This window comes from Zea mays, chromosome 7 (genome assembly GCF_902167145.1).
Source record: "Zea mays cultivar B73 chromosome 7, Zm-B73-REFERENCE-NAM-5.0, whole genome shotgun sequence".
NCBI lineage: Eukaryota > Viridiplantae > Streptophyta > Magnoliopsida > Poales > Poaceae > Zea > Zea mays.
The window spans coordinates 89,383,521-89,405,134 of record NC_050102.1 but is presented as its reverse complement, the minus strand read 5'-3'; the positions used below and the strand labels follow the sequence as shown (position 1 = coordinate 89,405,134).

Here is a 21,614-nt window from a genome sequence, read left to right as displayed (position 1 = left end):
TCGTACGAGAGAGGAGGTGTTGAGACAACGTGTCGAGGATTATGACGCGGATGCGGGGGTAGCAGATATGTTGAACGACTATCAGGAGGCACAGTACACGGGAGGATGTATGGATGACGAGCCAGAGCCGACTGCAAAGGCGTTCTACGACATGTTCGACGCGGCACAGAAACCCCTTCACGGCTAGACAAAGGTTTCTCAACTGGATGCCATTGGGCGTGTAATGGCGTTCAAGTCGCAGTACAGCATGAGTAGAGACGCATTCGATGGCTTGTTGACGGTTATTGGGAGTCTGCTTCCGGATGATCACGTTATGCCAAAGAGCATGTACGAGGCACAAAAACTACTTCGTGCACTCAAGATGACGTATGAGCAGATTCATGCTTGTCCGAAGGGCTGCGTGCTATTTAGGAAAGAATACACAGAGGCAAAGTACTGTCCCAAGTGTAATTCGTCTAGGTTTATGGAGGTAGACTCTGGTGATGGACAGAAGAGGCAGCTCGACATCCCCTTGACAATCCTACGACACCTTCCGTTCATACCGAGGATCCAGCGTCTTTACATGACAGAGGAATCCGCGAAACAGATGACATGGCACAAAAATGGAAAACGATACAATCCTGACAAGATGGTGCACGCATCAGATGGTGAAGTATGGAAACACTTTGATGACATTCACCGTGAGAAAGCCGAAGAGGCTCGTAATGTACGTGTTGCGTTGGCCACAGATGGGTTCAATCCCTATGGAATGAGCGCTGCCCCGTACACATGTTGGCCCGTGTTTGTTATCCCAATCAATCTCCCCCCTGGTGTGCGCTTTCAAAGGCAGAATATATTCGTGTCGTTGATAATTCCAGGACACCCGGGCAACAAAATGGGCGTGTACATGGAGCCTTTGATCGATGAATTGGTACGTGCATGGGAGGAAGGGGTATGGACGTATGACCGAGCTACGAAGACAAACTTCAGAATGCATGTTTGGTACCAGTACTCCATGCATGACTTACCGGCGTATGGGCTATTCTGTGCCTGGTGTGTTCACGGTAAGTTCCCATGCCCAGTTTGCAAGGAAGCTCTTAGGTTTATTTGGTTGAAAAAGGGTGGCAAATATTCGTCCTTCGATAAACATCGACAATTTCTTCCTGCTGACCATCCATTCCGCCTAGACATCAAGAACTTTACGAAAGGTGTCGTAGTGACAGACCGCCCACCTGCAACGATGACTGGTGCCGAAATTCGTCAACAGATAGATGGGCTCGTGGCCAATACAGAAGGTGGTTTTGTGGGATATGGTGAGCAGCATATGTGGACACATAAGTCTGGCTTGACTCGGCTCCCCTATTATGACGACATGCTCCTTCCACACAACATTGACGTGATGCACACTGAAAAAAATGTTGCCGAGGCACTGTGGGCAACAATTATGGACATTCCTGATAAGTCAAAGGATAATGTGAAGGCAAGAGTGGATCTGGCAGCGTTATGTGATAGACCAAAACTAGAGATGAAGCCGCCAAGTGGCGGAAAGACATGGAGAAGGCCTAAGGCCGATTTCGTCCTAAGCAGGGCCCAGAGGAAGGAAGTACTTCAGTGGATCAAGATGTTGATGTTCCCTGATGGGTATGCAGCTAACCTGAGTAGGGGGGTGAACTTATCTACTATGCGAGTCTTAGGGATGAAGAGTCATGACTTCCACATATGGATTGAACGGATTCTTCCTGCGATGGTTCGAGGCTATGTCCCTGAGCATGTCTGGCTAGCGCTTTCAGAGTTGAGCTATTTCTTCCGTCAGCTTTGTGCAAAAGAGTTGTCTCGGACCGTTGTTGCAGACTTGGAAAGATTGGCCCCCGTGTTACTGTGTAAGCTTGAGAAGATATTTCCACCCGGCTTTTTCAATCCAATGCAGCATTTGATTCTTCATCTCCCGTATGAGGCACGAATGGGGGGCCCCGTGCAGGGACGTTGGTGCTATCCAATCGAGAGATGTCTAAAGACTATTCGAAAGAAATGTAGAAATAAATGCAAAATCGAGGCTTCCATTGCAGAGGCATACATTCTAGAGGAGGTCTCAAACTTCACAACAACTTATTATGGTGACAATCTGCCGAGCGTGCATAATCCACCCCCTCGTTACAATGATGGCGACAATGAATCGAACCTTAGCATATTTCGAGGCCAACTCGGAAGTGCAAGTGGCTCGACCACCAAGACCCTGAATCATGAAGAGTGGCGACATATCATGCTATACGTATTGACCAACCTTGAAGAGGTGACGCCATACATAGAACAATTTCTTCATGAATTCTGGCGTCGATCAAGGGACCCCACTCCACAGGAATATGACGCTCTTCTTAGAAAGGGTGCGAGAAATGGGTTGCCCGATTTCATTTCCTAGTTCAAACGTAAGGTACGTGCTTAGTTTGTAAAAGAGATACGTCTTTGAACTCAATTTAGCGTCTTTTAACTTGCGAATACTTGCAGGGCCAAAGAGATCCGTCTATGAGTGCCGAGTTGAGACAAGTAGCCAACGGCTTTGCTTATAGGGTCAAGAAATATTCTGGGTATGACGTCAATGGATACCGTTTTCGCACAACACACTACGACCAAAGTCGGCCCAATCGGAAAACAACGTGTTCTGGAGTCTTTACGCTGGGCCTTGACAATGTCGATTATTTTGGACGAATTGAAGAAATATATGAGCTCAATTTTTATGGTTCCAAACCTCTTACTCCAGTGATATTCAAATGTCATTGGTTTGACCCTCAAGTGACGAGACGGACACATTCTAATCTTGGGATAGTCGAAATTCGACAAGATTCCACCTTAGCAGGAGACGATGTCTATATCGTGGCCCAACAGGCCACACAAGTGTATTATCTCCCATATGCGTGTCAAACGAAAGAACATCTTAAGGGTTGGGATGTTGTGTATAAGGTATCGCCGCATGGGAGGTTACCTGTTCCTAACGATGAAGATTACAACTTAGACCCGGACACATATGATGGAGAGTTCTTCCAAGAAGATGGGCTAGAAGGGCGATTTGAGATAGACTTAACAGAAGCTATCGGAATGGACGTAGATATTGAAATGGTTGTTGATGAGGAGGATGATGAGGTACAAAATGATAATGACTTAGTAATCCTTGAAGGCAATGATGAGGTTGCATCTTCCGATGGTGTTGAGATTGAAATGCTTGATAGTGATGATGAGAGTTTTGATCCGGCTAACCCCGACACATATGAAGATTATTTTTAATCGATGTAATGCTATATGACTTTTTATTTCGCACCTGTTTTTAAATACATCTTTTTATATGTGCTTATTTGTTTACTCTTAATTGCAGGTTGTTGGACAAATATGGTGGGCGGTTTCCTGAGGAGGAGGAGGGGGAGGAGGAGTAGGACGACGGACGATGCAGAGCAGGCAGCGCAGTAGCACGAGGCAGAGCAGGCAGCGCAGCAGCAGGCGGCGCCTTAGGACGACGACGACCAGCAGCAGGACGCCTCAGGCTCAGGCGGCTCTAGTTCGAGGAGCATCTACCTGCGAGGCCCCGCGAGTCTCCCGCCGCGTCCCATACTTCGGGACAGACGACCGTTGATTCGGCCGGAAGGGGAGAGGTATGTAACTTTATGTTCTTCATTCTTGTTCATATTATGTGTTCAAAATCATAATATAAACTAATACTTTTTATTTATCACTTGGACAGGTCTTGGACGGTTTTGGATTATGCCGGGGGTCATCGTCGCCCCCCCCCCCCAACAACATCCTCGGCCTGATGTGCAGGGAACACTTCCCTGGACTTGTGGAGTACGCCGAAGTGACGGGCCCAGCCTTCACCTTCGACCACTACGCCGTCGCCCCCGATGCAGTAGACCGGGACGACAGGGAATTCAATAACAAGGCGGAGCGGGTGAAGCAAGAGCTGTGGGTAAGTCTTAGTATAATATAAAATATGTCGCATTCGTTGCAAATTCTTGAAATAATGTATGGATACATCGTTTTTGTATGCAGGATTTCTTCAGATGCGATGCTGGATACGAGGCTAGGGCGGATGTGGTGGCCACCACGTCCTGTAAGAAGCTCGTCGTGGACATGCACTATGAGGCCTGCATCCAGGCCATCATCACCTACCACGGCTCCGTCCTTGGGGAGAAGGTGACCAAACCTCAAGCCCGAACCATGTCGTTGACCAGGGAGCAGTACCTGCAGGTAAAGTCATGCATGTTTGGTACCAGTACTCCATGCATGAATTTTATTTTATCTTCTGATATGCACTTTATGTGTTTACTTTGCAGGTGATTCCACATTGGTGCGCCGCACATCCTCTGTGCTGGGAGCAGATGGTGGATAGGTGGTGTTCGGCTGAGTGGGACGAGGCGCACACAGCTAGCCAGGAACGACAAGTTAGATATTATTTCTAACTATCTCGTTGGTTTTCGTTACAGTCGGCGTCACATGGTGGCAGGCCTTGTTCCACCTTCTCGGCCTATGCTACGGCCCATAAGGGTAAGGCGACGTCCGACGTCACCTACAACCCGGATGACGGGCCCGAGGCCTACACCAACCCCGCCGTCTACAGCCGCCTCCATGACTACACCGCCATGGCGCAGGAGGTCCATGGCCCAGACTATGATCCGAGCACCGAGCCTATCGACCCCGATGTGCTCATGAGGGTCGGAGGAGGCAAGAGACATGGGCGGTACTGGATTGCCGATGGGGCAATCGACTCGTCCTCGGCACGACAGCTCACAGCATCGCATACAGCAACTCGAGGTTAGTGCTTCTATAACTCGTCCTTCCTTTAGTTATATATCTAGTCTTTGAGTTACTATAACGTTGGCTTGTAATATTACAGACCCAACTAGAAGAGATGGAGGCGAGGATAATGGCGGAGCGGGCGGCGGCTGATCAGAGGATGGCGGAGATGTTCCAGTACATGCAGAGCCTTGGCGCCGCACAGGGCATCGCTCCGCCACCTCCATTGTTCCCCCCAGTGGACCCTACTGTCTTCCACACTCCTGTGAGTATCAATATTGTAGTTAGATGTTTGTAATGCATCTGGTATAACACATGCTATCTCTTCTCTATGCAGGGCCAATCTGGGGCGGCATCCAACAACCCTCCGGAAGGGTTCAGCCCAACGCAACCCCGGCCAAACCGCCCACCTCCATGAGTCATTGTTTTAGACTTCAGAACTTATGTATAATACTTATGTTTCTGTTTGATACTTATGTGAGAGCTTGCGACGTTTGAGACTTATGTTTGTGTTTAATACTTGTGTTGAACACTTATGTTTGTGATGGATATTTATGTTTGTGGTGACGGTTTTATGTTTGTGTTGGCTATTTATGTCTGTGATGATATCTGTGATGTATATATGTGATATATATGTGATATCTTCTGTTTATGTGGATGGAAAACAAAAAACAAATAAAAAAGGTACATACTGGTCACTTTGCCGAGTGTAACACTCGGCAAAGAGCCTCTTTGCCGAGTGTCTGGGTCATAACACTCGGCAAAGAGCACAGACCTGGGCACCGGCTTAGGTTCTTTGCCGAGTGTTATGTCGCTAGCACTCGGCAAAGAGGTCATCTTTGCCGAGTGCCAATTGGGACACTCGGCAAAGAGCCTGCCATGGGGACCCTCCCTGGCGGGCTCTTTGCCGAGTGTCCCATATGGCACTCGGCAAAGAAGGCGGCTTTGCCGAGTGTGCCAGGAGGACACTCGGCAAAGATATCTTCGTTGCCGAGTGTCGCCGCTGACACTCGGCAAAGCCGCCGTCTCCGTCAACCGGCGCCGTAACGGTCGCTTTTCTTTGCCGAGTGCTCCCTGACACTCGGCAAAGATCTTTGCCGAGTGCCCGAGAAAAAGTACTCGGCAAAGAAGTCTTTGCTGATGCACTGTTTGCCGAGCCTTCTTTGCCGAGTGTTTTTAAGGCTTCGCCGAGTGCTTCCGGCACTCGGCGAAGCTATTGATTCCGGTAGTGCTAGTTTGCTCTAGTCAATAAGTTTTACAGGTGCCAAAGGTTCACAACAAGCCAATAAAAAGACCAAAGATGGGTTCAAATAAAGAGAGCTAAAGACATCCCAAAGGCACCCTGGTCTGGCGCACCGGACTGTCCAGTGTGCCACCGGACAGTGTCCGGTGCACTAGGGAACTCGACGCTGAACTCCTCACCTTCGGGAAAATGGGAAGCCGCTCCGCTATAATTCACCGGACTGTCCGGTGTCACACCGGACTGTCCGGTGTGCCAGCGGAGCAACGACTACTTCGCACGCAACGGTCGACTGCAACGCATTTAATGCGCGCCTACGCGCAGAGGACAGAGCACGCGCAGAAGGCGCACCGGACAGTCTACAGGACCTGTCTGGTGCACCAGCGAACAGCCCAGAGGCCCCACCTGTCAGAGCTCCAACGGTCAGAACCCAACGGCCGGCTGACGTGGCTGGCGCACCGGACTGTCCGGTGCGCCATGCGACAGACAACCTCCCAACGACCACTTTTGGTGGTTGGGGCTATAAATACCCCAACCACCCCATCATTCATTGCATCCAAGTTTTCCACCTTCAACACATTATAAGAGCTATAACATTCAATTCTAGACACAACTAAAGAGATCAAATCCTCTCCCAAGTCCGGAATCACTCCAAATCAAATAGTGACTAGAGAGAGCGACATTTCTGTTCATTTGAGCTCTTGCGCTTGGATTGCTTCTTTTCTTTCTCATACTTTTCTCATACTTTTTTGTGATAAACTCAATTGTAACCGAGGCAAGAGACACCAATTGTGTGGTGGTCCTTGCGGGGACTTTGTGTCCTGTTTGATTGAGAAGAGAAGCTCACTCGGTCTAAGTGACCGTTTGAGAGAGGGAAATGGTTGAAAGAGACCCGGTGTTTGTGACCACCTCAACGGGGAGTAGGTTTGCAAGAACCGAACCTCGGTAACACAAATCATCGTGCCTCGCTCTTTATTTGCCTTTTTGCCCTCTCTCTCGGACTCGTTCATATTTCTAATGCTAACCCGGCTTGTAGTTGTGCTTAAGTTTATAAATTTCAAATTCGCCTTATTCACCCCCTCTAGGCGACTTTCAATATGCTAATTAGGATTTTATGTAATAAATTATTGTTAGGTCGAGCCACGAGCCAGCTCGCGAGGTGCAGCGAGCGAGCCGAGCCGAGCTGGCTCGCTCTTTTCACGTGGCACAAAAACAGGTTCGGTTCGGACTCGTTCTAAGCGTCGAGTTGGTCCAAACCGAGCCGAACTGCTGCAAGCCAGAGGCAGCTCGTCGAGCTCGAGGTTTTTTCCAGCCCTATCGTCTACCCATTTCTAGCTTATACTAGAAAAAAAAAGAAGGAAGAAATAAAATACATAGAAATTCCTGGCCTACTTGATACGGCAACTACTGAGCATTAACATCCGTTTACGACAAGCACATGACACACTTACGCATTCTTTTTATTATAGGATAATTTGGATCTAAAATGAAAAAGAGCTGAAGGAAGTGGAGGATTGAGAAGGCACCTGCCCCTGGCCCTCACACACGTGGCGCGTGCTCACCAACCGCAAGGAAGTGACTCAATTTGGTATAGACAGACTCGGGCGACCTTTCATGCCTGTGTTCAAATAAAATTGATTTCAAATTCAAATCTCTCAACGACCACCACAGCGCACCGGCTAGATCTATTCCTACATCGAAAGAAAGGGAGGAGAGCCAGGCAGGCAGTCAACCCTCTTCCCTCCCACACAAAACGCAAACTACCCGCCACCGTCGGCAACTACTTTCCTTTCGTCGTCGTCCCCGGCTCCTCCACTTCACCACCACGACCGGACGGACCCGGATGTCTTCGCCCGCACATCCACCCCATACCCGCAAATCCGCAGCAAACGCTTGCAGCGGCGGAGACAGTTGGTAGCCGCGATCGAGAGGCGACGGGTAACCTGCCCCGCCGCGGCCGCGGCGTATATATTACCACCCCAAAATTCCAGGTGCCCGTTCTTGATTTGAACCCACAGGAGTAGGAGTAGTTCAAATTAGCTAGCACGGACGCGCTCCTTCACCTTCTTTATTATTGCTCCCTACTAGCTTTTTTGCTTTATGTCCCCTCTCTCTCTCTCTCTCTCTCTCTCTCTCTCTTTATTATTGCTCCCTACTGTCTCTGTCTCTTGGCTTATTCATTCCCGCATTCTGGTAGGAGACGACGAGGCGCCGATCCGTAGCGGCGCCGAGGGCGATATCGAGGAGCCGCTGGTCTCACGCCGCACCGTGAGTTCTTCATTCCTTCTCCGGTTCTGCGAAATTTATCTGAAGTCATTGTTCTTTGTAATTCTATGGTTCCGGCCTTGGAAACATTTTATTTCCTGCCTGCTATCTTCTACTAGACTAGAGGTACTTTCTCGGACTCCTATCCTGAGTCCTTGGGTGACTAGTTTAGGGATAGGTCTCTTTTCAGATTATTATTGGGGTGATTTCGAGAGTTAACTTAAACTCAGCTCAGTTTGTCTCGCTATTTTAACAAATTATTTCTACTCGTATTAGAAAGAAGGGTTTTCATCCTTTCCTGATATATTCCTTGCTAGTGTATGCGGATGTTGATGTGCCTAAGTGGATGGCGTGGATGCTTCAGCTCTAGATATTTTGTAAGTTTTGTCTGGGGGGTGAAATAAATAATACTAATACGATTAGATAGTTCATAGTTCAGTCCACCTGTACTGTACTTTGACTTTGATGTCACCAGTCACATTCCTAGGTTACATAATAATTGCTGGAAAACAACATGAATACTTGGCAAATACTATTTAGTCGAAGCGGATAAATTTTGATGGAACCCTTCACCCACTCAAGGAAATTTGAGGGAACACTTCCCCCACAGTAAGGAAATTATAGGTAATCTGCTGCCTACTATCTGAAGAAAGAGGGGCTGGTGGTATAATCTGCATACTCACAGTCTATGTTTAGAGTTTGGACTTTGTTTGGAGGGTGTTTGGTTTGAGGAATGAGTTGACCCATCATGTTTTCACTCCTCATTTTTTTGTTTGGTTTGTGGAATGGAATGAGTTGATCCATCACCACCCAATTCATCGTAGTTAGTTAGTACTAATATAAGAAATGAGGTCATCCCACCAAATTTTAGAAATAGATCCATGATGCACCACCTTATTTTGGATCGAGTGATTTCTCAAACCAAATATCGAGTGATTTCTCAAACCAAATACCCCTAAGTCTCTAATGTCCTGCTACCTTGCCTCCTTGCATTTTTTTTTTCTAATTTGATACTCCCTTCTTCTTCGTGATGGGCTTTGGGTATCTGCATGGAACTGCTTATTATCTGTATTTCCAGATGTGTCAGTTGATTACAATCTTGCTTTTCTTCCCTCGTGAGTTTGTGTAAACTTGAAAGTTGTTTCTGTTGTCTGCTTAGTGATCTTGAAACCTTATTTTTGGACAGTAGACCAGAATGATCACACCATTTTAATTTCATAATTGTAATTTATTAGATTACCTGCATTCTGTTACACTTGTCTGCTATTTTGTTCACAACTCTCAAACGAAAAATGAGATTGTCAGTTTTTACCAACATCCCATAAGTTGAACTCGAACAATTATCAGGAATTGTCAAATGTCACGAATTCTTGTGTGTGTTTTTTATGAACATGTTACCTTTTCCTAGTACGGAAAATACAATTGATACTGTCAACCTGCTCTGGTCAGTGTAGTTGTAACTAATATTCACCTAGCCTTGTTTTACCCAGCTGATTTTTGAAGTTGATACTGTCTTCTAGTGGTAAGGCTTATGTACTTGTGAAATAAGATTGAGCCTCTTTCAGCTGTTGAATTTGGCTCTTGTGTATCATGAAATGTTCATATGTCAGTTATTCTTAGTATGATTGATAGTTAGTTTATTTTCTTAACAGAGCTTATACCTTTTATTTTAATTTAGAACTGAAGTTTTGATATATTCATTCACATGGAAATGCCTCGGTTTCCAGGTCTATGCATTAATGATACCGTTAAATACATCATGTTTCTGTAATTTTTCTACTTACATAACTCATAGGAGATGTTAAATTGAATACTGTTAATGTCCATGCTATATACTAATGGAACCTGAGAACTATTGTTGCACCCTGTACGAAAGATTATCATGTGCAACTTTACTCACTGGTTTTTGCTCTCGTACTCTTGTTTTTGCAGGAGACAATGGCAGACCAGTTAGGGTCTTACACAATTAGATCCCATGGAATGATATTGGCAAGATTACACATGTATGACTGGATAATACTTCTCCTCCTTGCTGTCATAGACGGGCTGTTGAATATAATTGAACCATTTCACCGTTTTGTTGGAAAAGACATGATGACCGACTTGAGATATCCTATGAAGGGCAATACAGTGCCATTTTGGGCTGTTCCAGTATGTCCTGGTATCATTATCTTTTAGTATGTTTTTTCTTTTCTCAAACACGCAGAAAAGTTGTGCATCATTATATTAAGAAGAATAGGGGTCCAAATAGAGCAACAAAATGCAAGCCTCCTTATGGAATTATACTGTCACATCCATGCAAAAGTTCTTGTGTGGTTCTTAGGCTCTTAACTGTTTTTCTTATTTTCAGCTGATTGGAATTATACTGCCTTGGGCCATCTTTGTTGGAATTTACTTCAAGAAGAACAATTTTTATGATCTGCACCATGGCATACTGGGTAGTTTACATATTTATTGTGATTCCTTCGATTCATTGATTAGTACAAGAGAAAACATATCCAGTACAAGAAAAACGTATCTGAAAAATGGAAATTTTGTAGGGATTCTATACTCAGTGCTCATAACTGCAGTGATTACTGATGCAATTAAGGATGGTGTTGGACGGCCTCGTCCAGATTTTTTCTGGCGCTGTTTCCCTGATGGAAATGATGTAAGATAAAAATAAACTAACTTATAGTCCTGTAGCAAGTTCATCTGTGTTGATATGTATATGGTTCAAAACTTGCATAGAATCTGGGCTAATTGCATTATCTTTAAGGTTTATGATAACATCACTACTGGTGTTATATGCAATGGAGTGAAGAGCGTAATCAAGGAAGGCCACAAGAGCTTTCCCAGTGGACACACTTCATGTAAGTAATGGCATAACCATATAAGTACTCAAATAGCGTGTAGCCACATATGTTCTCCTTTGTAATATTGATCATGGTGCACTTGTTGCCCAACTCCATGGGCAATTTTACAGTGGGGAAACCTATATACTTTTAATTTTAAAAGTTAACTGCCACTTGTGCATATTCAATACAATTAGGTTGGTCTACTACAATTTGATGATATGTCTAAAATACCATTGCAAGGCCATACTAGAGGAAATAGATTCTTTCAGCACTGGTTGTCTTCGTCTTTGTTTTATTTGGGCTGTGTGTGTGTGTGGGGGGGGGGGGGTGAGAGAGAGAGAAAGACAACGGGTCTACCTTTGATGGGTGTGGTATGCCTTAGGCATGCTAGTTCTAATCATCAGAGTAAGTGGATGTCTTTGTGGGTGGGTACTAAGTCCTCAGTTCTGCTACTTTGTGTCTGAGAAGTTAGGCCACAGGAGTGACCAAGTAATTCCAAACAATGGATTCTCTTGCGCCTTGCCTGCCATGTTCCACAATGCCAGAGATGAGACCTCAAAATTGGCCTTATCTCACATGCCTTGCTGAAATTTAAACACTGTTTAGTAACCTGAATTTAGCCTCCCCACTGGAAGTATACTGTCTCTTAGGTACTGAGAATTCTGAGCCTTATCTAAGATATGATCCATGAGGCTAAGAAAAATGGAGAAAAAGTGACCCAAACATTTTGTACACATGTTTCTGGGAGCAGGCAGGCATGAAAAGTGGAGTATGTTTGAGTTACCTTGGGACAAGCTGCATGCATTATAGAGTGGAGTGAATTTAGGTTGTAGTAAAGTATGACCTATGTGCATGACGAGCATATCTACCGGTTACTCTTTTCACTTAATTGCATGAACTATTGTAATATTCCCAATACACGTGTAAATTATTACTGAAGCTTAAGGTGTTTTTATGTGCTGAACTTAAGTTTCAACTTGGCACCTCATGATATTTTGTTTACAGTGTGATGGCCGTATCATCTAAACTTTGTGTTGTCATTTCCTATTTACACTACCTCAGGGTCTTTTGCTGGTCTAGGCTTCCTTGCATGGTACTTAGCTGGGAAACTCACGGCTTTTGATCGCAAAGGACATATTCGGAAGCTATGCATTGTGTTTCTGCCTCTTCTTACTGCTGCGCTTGTGGCTGTTTCTCGAGTGGATGACTACTGGCATCATTGGCAAGATGTATTTGCAGGGGGTCTTATAGGTTTGTAAAATTTGATAAATATTTTCTAAAGAGGACGCAGATTTTTCTAGATGTTCTGAATACACATAATTGATCATATTTCTTGCCATGGCCACTTGCTTTTGCAGGTCTTACAGTTGCTTCATTTTGCTATCTACAGTTTTTTCCATATCCTTTTGATGGCGATGGTACCTACTACTCACTGTTTTACCAACTATATATTGAGTTTTCAGGCTTTGTTCAACATGTCACAGAATATTGTACATCTACTCTGCAGCTTTGTGGCCTCACGCATACACTGTCCAGTTAGCCGAGGAAGGGAGCAGCAGAAATACAAACTCCTACAGCGTGAGACCAGCCGAGATCGAAACAGTCAATATTCCTGGTCACGGTGGGATCACCCTAAGAGATACTCTAAATGATATGGAGTCTGGTAGCGGCAGGAGATTGTGAATGAGTCTGGAAGTTTTGAACCATATACCATGAGAGCTGCTTGCAATATATACACAAGTAGATCTATTGTAGAGCTGTTGAGTGCTGCCACCGTGATAGGAGAGGGTTGTTTAGATGGGTCTGTCACTAAATTACTTGGTAGGGGTGTTGTATCTTCTGACAACCTTTGGCCTTTCTTTATACTCCACCTGTGGTTAAAGTTTGTTTGCTTACGAACTCTTTGATGTCAGCTTGGTCGTTGCATTCAGCAACCATGATCTAACCATCGTGAATTGAAAATTTTGTCGCCAAATATAAGGGGATTAATGCTGCAACCAAATGGAACTCTCTGAGGAACAAAATTATAGAGACCGGTTGTGATATACTTTGTATCCAGGAAACAAAAGGAGAACAATTCAATGAAACATACATTCGTAACTTATGTACAAGATCCTTGGACAAATTGTATTTCTGTCCCTCTAATGGTGCTTCTGGAGAATTATTACTATCTGGAAAAGTTTGTATTTTGATGCTAAGTTGATTCAACAAAATGAGTTCAGCCACACTATTCTCTATCGTTGAAAAATGACACAAGATTGGTGGCTTACAAATATTTATGCTCCCTGTACACCTGCTGGCAGAGAAGTTTTTCTTCATTGGTTTTCTAACCTTGAAGTGTTAGCTGATAGACTCTGGATCATTATCGGGGATTTTAATATGATTAGAATTCCAGAAAACCGTAACAAACCAGGAGGCGATATCCAAAGAATGCTGGACTTCAATATGGCAATTAGCCAGTTGGGGGTGCAAGAAATCCCACTCAAAGGACAAGCTTATACTTAGTTAAATATGCAACGCCACCCTCTGCCTGAAAAGTTGGATTGGTGCTTCGTCTCTCAGGCTTGGTCAATGCACTTCTCAACCACAGCTGCTCATTCCATGTCCAGAGACACATCAGACCATGTCCCTTGGATAATCACTGTCAGAACAAATGTCCCAAGACCCCAATCTTTAGGTTAAAAAGTTACTTGCTTCAGCAGTCGGTTTTCCAGAATGTCTGGCTCCAGTTGATCTACCAGCCAGACCCAACAAAAGACTAACTGCCAAGCTAAAAACAAGGAAAATTATCAAAGATTGGCATAAAATGTTACCAAATCTAGCAAGCCTGATAGATAACGTGAAATTAGTAGTTCAGTTCCTGGATTTCATTGAGGAACATCGGGATTTAACAATTCAAGAGTGGAATTTCAAAGACATCTTGCTTCGAAAGCTGCATTCCTTCTCTCCAAATAGAAAGCATACTGGAAACAAAGGGGCCAAATTGCGTAGGCAATGACATGTCCTTCTTGCATAAGAACACATTCCAAGCCCAAACGACACGCATCATAATATATATCAAATCCCTTCTGCAGATCTAGCATTACTAACACTGGAGGTGACATCAACTTAATCTTCAGCTAATTAAAACTACCTGGCAAGCCTAAGTCCACTTGAATTCTTTCCCCTTCTCTAACAATGAGGTCATTGGCTTTGCTATCTTAGAGAATCCCTCGATGAAACGTCGGTAATAGCCCGCGAGTCCTAGAAAACTTCGGATCTCAGTAACCGACACGTGTATCTTCCATCCCACTATCTCTCTTACTTTGGCCGGATCTACTGCTATTCCTCCCTTGGATATTATATGACCAAGAAAAGGTATCTCATCCAACCAGAACTCGCATTTACTGTATTTAGCATAGAGCCGGTTATCCCTCAACTTTTGCAATACCATCCGCAGATGTCCCTCATGTTCTCCATCATCCTTGGAATAGACCAGAATATCATCGATAAATACCACAACGAACTTATCAAGATATTCCATAAACACCTTATTCATCAGATTCATGAAGTAGGCTGGTGCATTGGTCAAGCCAATCGACATGACTATGAATTCATATAGTCCATATCTGCTAGAGAAAGTCGTCTTGTGAATATCAGAAGGCATGATCTTTGAAAGTCGCCTAGAGGGGGTGAATAGGACGAATCTGAAATTTATAAACTTAATCACAACTACAAGCCAGGTTAGCGTTAGAAATATAAACGAGTCCGAGAGAGAGGACGAAAAACAAATCGCGAGCAAATAAGGAGTGAGACACAAGGATTTGTTTTACCGAGGTTCGGTTCTTGCAAACCTACTCCCCGTTGAGGTGGTCACAAAGACCGGGTCTCTTTCAACCCTTTCCCTCTCTCAAACGGTCACTTAGACCGAGTGAGCTTCTCTTCTCAATCAAATGGGACACAAAGTCCCCACAAGGACCACCACACAATTGATGTCTCTTGCCTCGGTTACAATTGAGTTGATCACAAGAAAGAATGAGAAAAAGAAGCAATCCAAGCGTAAGAGCTCAAATGAACACAAGTCACTCTCTCACTAGTCACTATTTGATTTGGAATGAACTATGGACTTGGGAGAGGATTGGATCTCTTTGGTGTGTCTTGTATTGAATGATATAGCTCTTGTAAGGTGTAGGAAGTTGGAAAACTTGGATGCAATGAATGGTGGGGTGGTTGTTGTATTTATAGTCCCAACCACCAAAAGTGGCCGTTGGGAGGCTGTCTATCGCATGGCGCACCGGATAGTCCGGTGCGCCATCGGACACTGTCCGGTGCGCCAGCCACGTCAGCCGGCCGTTGGGTTCTAACCGTTCGAGCTCTGACTGGTGGGGCCTCTGGGCTGTCCGGCGGTGCGCTGTCTGGCGCTGCTCTGACTCTGGCGCGCACTGTAGCGCATTGAATGCGTTTGCAGTCGACCGTTGGCGCGAAGTAGTCGTTGCTCCGCTGGCACACTGGACAGTCCGGTGTGACACCGGACACTGTCCGGTGCTTCACCGGACAGTCCGGTGAATTATAGCGGAGCGGCCTCCCATTTTCCCGAAGGTAGCGAGTTCAGCGTCAAGTTCCCTGGAGCACCGGACACTATCCGGTGGCACACCGGACAGTCCGGTGCGCCAGACCAGGGTGCCTTTTGGGATGTCTTTAGGTCTCTTTATTTGAACTCATCTTTGGTCATTTTATTGGCTTGTTGTGAACCTTTGACACCTGTAAAACTTATAGACTAGAGAAAACTAGTTAGTCCAATTATTTGTATTGGGCAATTCAACCACCAAAATCTATTTGGGAAAAGGTGTAAGCCCATTTCCCTTTCAATCTCCCCCTTTTTGGTGATTGATGCCAACACAAACCAAAGCAAATATAGAAGTGCATAATTGAACTAGTTTGCAGAATGTTAGTGCAAAGTTTACTAAGAATTGAACCAATATTTTCATAAGATATGCATGGATTGATTTCTTTTTCATTTTCAACATTTTGGACCACGCTTGCACCACATGTTTTGTTTTTGCAAATTCTTTTGTAAATTCTTTTCAAAGTCCTTTTGCAAATGGTCAAAGGAAAAATGAATAAGATTTTGAGAAGCATTTTCAAGATTTGAAATTTTCTCCCCCTGTTTCAAATGTTTTTCCTTTGACTAAACAAAACACCCCCTCAATAAAATCCTCCTCTTAGTGTTCAAGAGGGTTTTAGATATTGGTTTTGAAGAGGGTGTACCAATTTGAAATTCTATCAAAAATAAGATACCAATTGGAAAATCATCATGGAAAATCACCAATTGAGAAATCTTTTCTTAACTCAAATTTTTGAAAATTGGTGGTGGTGCGGTCCTTTTGCTTTGGGCTAATACTTTCTCCCCCTTTGGCATGAATCGCCAAAAACGGATACTTGAGTGAAATGTAAGCCCTTTTAACTACTTTCTCCCCCTTTGGCGAACAGAATATGAGTGAAGATTATACCAAAGTTGGAGAGCGGCGCGGAGTGACGACGAAGGATGAGTAAATTCAATGGAGTGGAGTGGAAGCCTTTGTCTTCGCCGAAGACTCTTATTCCCTTTCAATCTATGACTTGGTTTGAAATACACTTGAAAACACATTAGTCATAGTATATAAAAGAGACATGATCAAAGGTATATTAATGAGCTATGTATGCAAGACATCAAAAGAAATTCCGAGAATCAAGAATATTTAGCTCATGCCTAAATTTGTTAAATGTTTGTTCATCTAGTGGCTTGGTAAAGATATCGGCTAGTTGTTCTTTGGTGTTAATATATGCAATCTCGATATCCCCCTTTTGTTGGTGATCCCTTAGAAAATGATACCGAATGGCTATGTGTTTAGTGCGGCTATGTTCAATGGGATTATCCGCCATGCAGATTGCACTCTCATTATCACATAGAAGAGGAACTTTGGTTAATTTGTAACCATAGTCCCTAAGGATTTGCCTCATCCAAAGTAATTGCGCGCAATAATGGCCTGCGACAATGTACTCGGCTTCGGCGGTAGAAAGAGCTACGGAATTTTGCTTCTTTGAAGCCCAAGACACTAGAGATCTTCCCAAGAACTGGAAAGTCCTCGATGTGCTCTTTCTATTAATTTTACAACCTGCCCAATCAGCATTCGAATAACCAATTAAATCAAATGTGGATCCCCGAGGGTACCAAAGCCCAAACTTAGGAGTATAAACTAAATATCTCAAGATTCGTTTTACGGCCGTAAGGTGAGCTTCCTTAGGGTCGGCTTGGAATCTTGCACACATGCATACGGAAAGTGAAAGTCGCCTAGAGGGGGGTGAATAGGGCGAAACTGAAATTTACAAAGTTAATCACAACTACAAGCCGGGTTAGCGTTAGAAATATAATCAAGTCCGCGAGAGAGGGTGCAAAACAAATCGCAAGCAAATAAAGAGTGTGACACGCGGATTTGTTTTACCGAGGTTCGGTTCTCGCAAACCTACTCCCCATTGAGGTGGTCACAAAGACCGGGTCTCTTTCAACCCTTTCCCTCTCTCAAACGGTGAGCTTTCTCTTCTCAAATCAACCAGGAACAAAACTTCCCCGCAAGGACCACCACACAATTGGTGTATCTCGCCTTGGTTACAAGTGAGTATTGATCACAAGAAAGAATGAGAAAGAAGAAAGCGATCCAAGCGCAAGAGCTCAAAAGAACACGACAAATCACTCTCACTAGTCACTAATGCTTTTGTGGAATTGGGAGAGGATTTGTTCACTTGGGTGTGTCTTGTATTGAATGCCTAGCTCTTGTAAGTGGTTGGAAGTGTGAAAACTTGGATTTGTTGAATGTGGGGTGGTTGGGGGTATTTATAACCCCAACCACCCAACTAGCCGTTTGGTGGAGGCTGACTGTCGCATGGTGCACCGGACAGTCCGGTGCACACCGGACAGTGTCCGGTGCGCCAGCCACGTCACCAGGCCGTTGGGTTCCGACCGTTGGAGCTCTGACTGCTGGGCCCGCCTGGATGTCCGGTGGCACACCGGACATGCACTGTAGAGTGTCTGGTGCGCCACTTCGCGCGTGCCTGACTCCTGCGCGCTCTGGCGCGCATTTAATGCTGTAGCAGGTGACCGTTGGCACCGAATAGCCATTGCTCCGCTGGCTCACCGGATAGTCCGGTGCACATCGGACATGTCCGGTGAATTATAGCGGAGCAAATTCCCGAAGCTGGCGAGTTCCAGAGTTGCTCTTCCTTGGGGCACCGGACACTGTCCGGTGTACACCGGATAGTCCGGTGAATTATAGCGGAGCACCTCTGGATTTTCCCGAAGGTGAGGAGTTCAGCGTGAAGTCCCCTGGTGCACCGGACACTGTCCGGTGCGCCAGACCAGGGCTGCCTTCGGTTATCCCTTGCTCTCTTTGTTGAACCCAATTCTTGATCTTTTTATTGGCTAAGTGTGAACCTTTGGCACCTGTATAACTTATACACTAGAGCAAAACTAGTTAGTCCAATTATTTGTGTTGGGCAATTCAACCACCAAAATCATTTAGGAAATAGGTATAAGCCTAATTCCCTTTCAATCTCCCCCTTTTTGGTGATTGATGCCAACACAAACCAAAGCAAATATAGAAGTGCATAATTGAACTAGTTTGCATAATGTAAGTGCAAAGGTTGCTTGGAATTGAGCCAATATAAATACTTATAGAATATGTGCATGGATTGTTTCTTCATTTCTAACATTTTGGACCACGCTTGCACCACATGTTTTGTTTTTGCAAATTCTTTTGTAAATCTTTTTCAAAGTTCTTTTGCAAATAGTCAAAGGTAAATAAATAATATTTTGCGAAGCATTTTCAAGATTTGAAATTTTCTCCCCTTGTTTCAAATGCTTTTCCTTTGACTAACAAAACTCCCCCTAGATGAAATCCTCCTCTTATTGTTCAAGAGGGTTTTGATATATCAATTTTGAAATACTACTTTCTCCCCCTTTTGAACATAATAAGATACCAATTTGAAATTTCCAATTGAAAATCATTTTTAAAATTAGGTGGTGGTGCGTTCCTTTTGCTTTGGGCTAATACTCTCTCCCCCTTTGGCATGAATCGCCAAAAACGGAGTCATTAGAGCCCTTGTAACACTACTTTCTCCCCTTTGGCAAATAAGATATGAGTGAAGATTATACCAAAGCCGGAGTCCTTTTCTCCCCCAAAGATGGAGAGTTGCTCGGAGTGACGGCGAAGGATGAGTTACGAAGTGGAAGCCTTTGTCTTCGCCGAAGACTCCAATTCCCTTTCAATATACCTATGACTTGGTTTGAAATAGACTTGAAAACACATTAGTCATAGTACATAAAAGAGACATGATCAAAGGTATATTAATGAGCTATGTGTGCAAATCAACAAAAGAAGTTCCTAGAATCAAGAATATTTAGCTCATGCCTAAGTTTGTTAAAAGTTTGTTCATCAAGAGGCTTGGTAAAGATATCGGCTAATTGATCTTTAGTATTAATGTATGAAATATCGATATCTCCCTTTTGTTGGTGATCCCTTAAAAAGTGATACCGAATGGCTATGTGTTTAGTGCGGCTATGCTCAACGGGATTGTCCGCCATGTGGATTGCACTCTCATTATCACATAGAAGAGGAACTTTGGTTAATTTGTAACCATAGTCCCTAAGGGTTTGCCTCATCCAAAGTAGTTGCGCGCAACAATGGCCTGCAGCAATGTACTCGACTTCGGCTGTAGAAAGAGCTATGGAATTTTGCTTCTTTGAAGCCCAAGACACCAAGGATCTTCCCAAGAACTGGCAAGTCCCCGATGTACTCTTTCTATTGATTTTACACCCCGCCCAATCGGCATCCGAATAACCAATCAAATCAAATGTGGATCCCCTAGGATACCAAAGCCCAAACTTAGGAGTATAAACTAAATATCTCAAGATTCGTTTTACGGCCGTAAGGTGAGCTTCCTTAGGGTTGGCTTGGAATCTTGCACACATGCATACGGAAAGCATTATATCCGGTCGAGATGCACATAAATAGAGTAGGGAACCTATCATCGACTGGTATACCTTTTGATCGACGGATTTACCTCCCTCGTCGAGGTCGAGATGCCCATTGGTTCCCATGGGTGTCTTGATAGGTTTGGCATCCTTCATCCCAAACTTGCTTAGAATATCTTGAGTATACTTCGTTTGGCTTAGGAAGGTGCCCTCTTGGAGTTGCTTTACTTGAAATCCCAAGAAATATTTCAGCTCCCCCATCATAGGCATCTCGAATTTTTGTATCATGATCCTACTAAATTCTTCACATGTAGACTCGTTAGTAGACCCAAATATAATATCATCAACATAAATTTGGCATACAAACAAGTCATTTTCAAGAGTTTTAGTGAAGAGTGTAGGATCGGCCTTTCCGACTTTGAATCCATTAGTGATAAGGAAATCTCTAAGGCATTCATACCATGCTCTTGGGGCTTGCTTGAGCCCATAAAGCACCTTAGAGAGTTTATAAACATGGTTAGGGTACTCACTATCTTCAAAGCCGGGAGGTTGCTCAACATAGACCTCTTCCTTGATTGGTCCATTGAGGAAGGCACTCTTTACGTCCATTTGATAAAGCTTGAAGCCATGGTAAGTAGCATAGGCCAATAATATACGAATTGACTCAAGCCTAGCTACGGGTGCATAGGTTTCACCGAAATCCAAACCTTCGACTTGAGAGTATCCCTTGGCCACAAGTCGGGCTTTGTTCCTTGTCACCACACCATGCTCATCTTGCTTGTTGCGGAAAACCCACCTAGTTCCTACAACATTTTGATTAGGACGTGGAACCAAATGCCATACCTCATTCCTAGTGAAGTTGTTGAGCTCCTCTTGCATTGCCACCACCCAATCTGAATCTTGAAGTGCTTCCTCTACCTTGTGTGGCTCAATAGAGGAAACAAAAGAGTAATGCTCACAAAAATATGCAACACGAGATCTAGTGGTTACCCCCTTATGAATGTCGCCGAGGATGATGTCGACGGGGTGATCTTGTTGGATTGCTTGGTGGACTCTTGGGTGTGGTGGCCTTAGTTCTTCATCCTCCTTGTCTTGATCATTTGCATATCCCCCTTGATCATTATCGTCATCTTGAGGTGGCTCATTTGCTTGATCTTCTACTTCATCAACTTGAGCCTCAACCTCATTTTGAGTCGGTGGAGATGCTTGCGTGGAGGAGGATGGTTGATCTTGTGCATTTGGAGGCTCTTCGGATTCCTTAGGACACACATCCCCAATGGACATGTTTCTTAGCGCGATGCATGGAGCCTCTTCATCACCTATCTCATCAAGATCAACTTGCTCTACTTGAGAGCCGTTAGTCTCATCAAACACAACGTCACAAGAAACTTCAACGAGTCCAGAGGACTTGTTAAAGACTCTATATGCCCTTGTGTTTGAATCATATCCTAGTAAAAAGCCTTCTACAGTCTTAGGAGCAAATTTAGATTTTCTACCTCTTTTAACAAGAATAAAACATTTGCTACCAAAG

General features: G+C 44.4%; 1 protein-coding gene across 2 annotated transcripts; it reads left to right on the top strand.

The window, feature by feature from the left end:
• Positions 1 to 7,622: 7,622 nt before the first annotated feature.
• LOC100285850 (lipid phosphate phosphatase 3) lies at positions 7,623 to 13,321 on the top strand. 2 transcript variants are annotated; one of them, XM_008653359.3, is made up of 9 exons: positions 7,623 to 7,986; positions 8,193 to 8,263; positions 10,193 to 10,411; positions 10,611 to 10,698; positions 10,801 to 10,910; positions 11,019 to 11,112; positions 12,160 to 12,348; positions 12,456 to 12,515; positions 12,605 to 13,072. In XM_008653359.3, exons 3-9 carry the CDS (start codon positions 10,199 to 10,201, stop codon positions 12,778 to 12,780), a joined length of 930 nt encoding a protein of 309 aa, XP_008651581.1. In that variant the 5' UTR covers positions 7,623 to 7,986; positions 8,193 to 8,263; positions 10,193 to 10,198; the 3' UTR covers positions 12,781 to 13,072. The 2 variants fall into 2 exon arrangements, with proteins under 2 accessions (XP_008651581.1, NP_001152212.1); NM_001158740.1 differs by lacking the exon at positions 7,623 to 7,986 and having other exon boundaries at positions 8,186 to 8,263; positions 12,605 to 13,321.
• The last annotated feature ends 8,293 nt before the right edge of the window (positions 13,322 to 21,614 follow it).

What these genes read in the sequence shown, in the direction of transcription:
- LOC100285850 (NM_001158740.1), top strand. Translation starts at nt 10,199, where the DNA reads ATGGCAGACCAGTTAGGGTCTTACACAATTAGATCCCATGGAATGATA. An exon ending in TGCCATTTTGGGCTGTTCCA is followed by an intron (nt 10,412 to 10,610) that starts GTATGTCCTGGT and finishes TCTTATTTTCAG; the next exon opens with CTGATTGGAATTATACTGCC. An exon ending in ATATCCTTTTGATGGCGATG is followed by an intron (nt 12,516 to 12,604) that starts GTACCTACTACT and finishes TCTACTCTGCAG; the next exon opens with CTTTGTGGCCTCACGCATAC.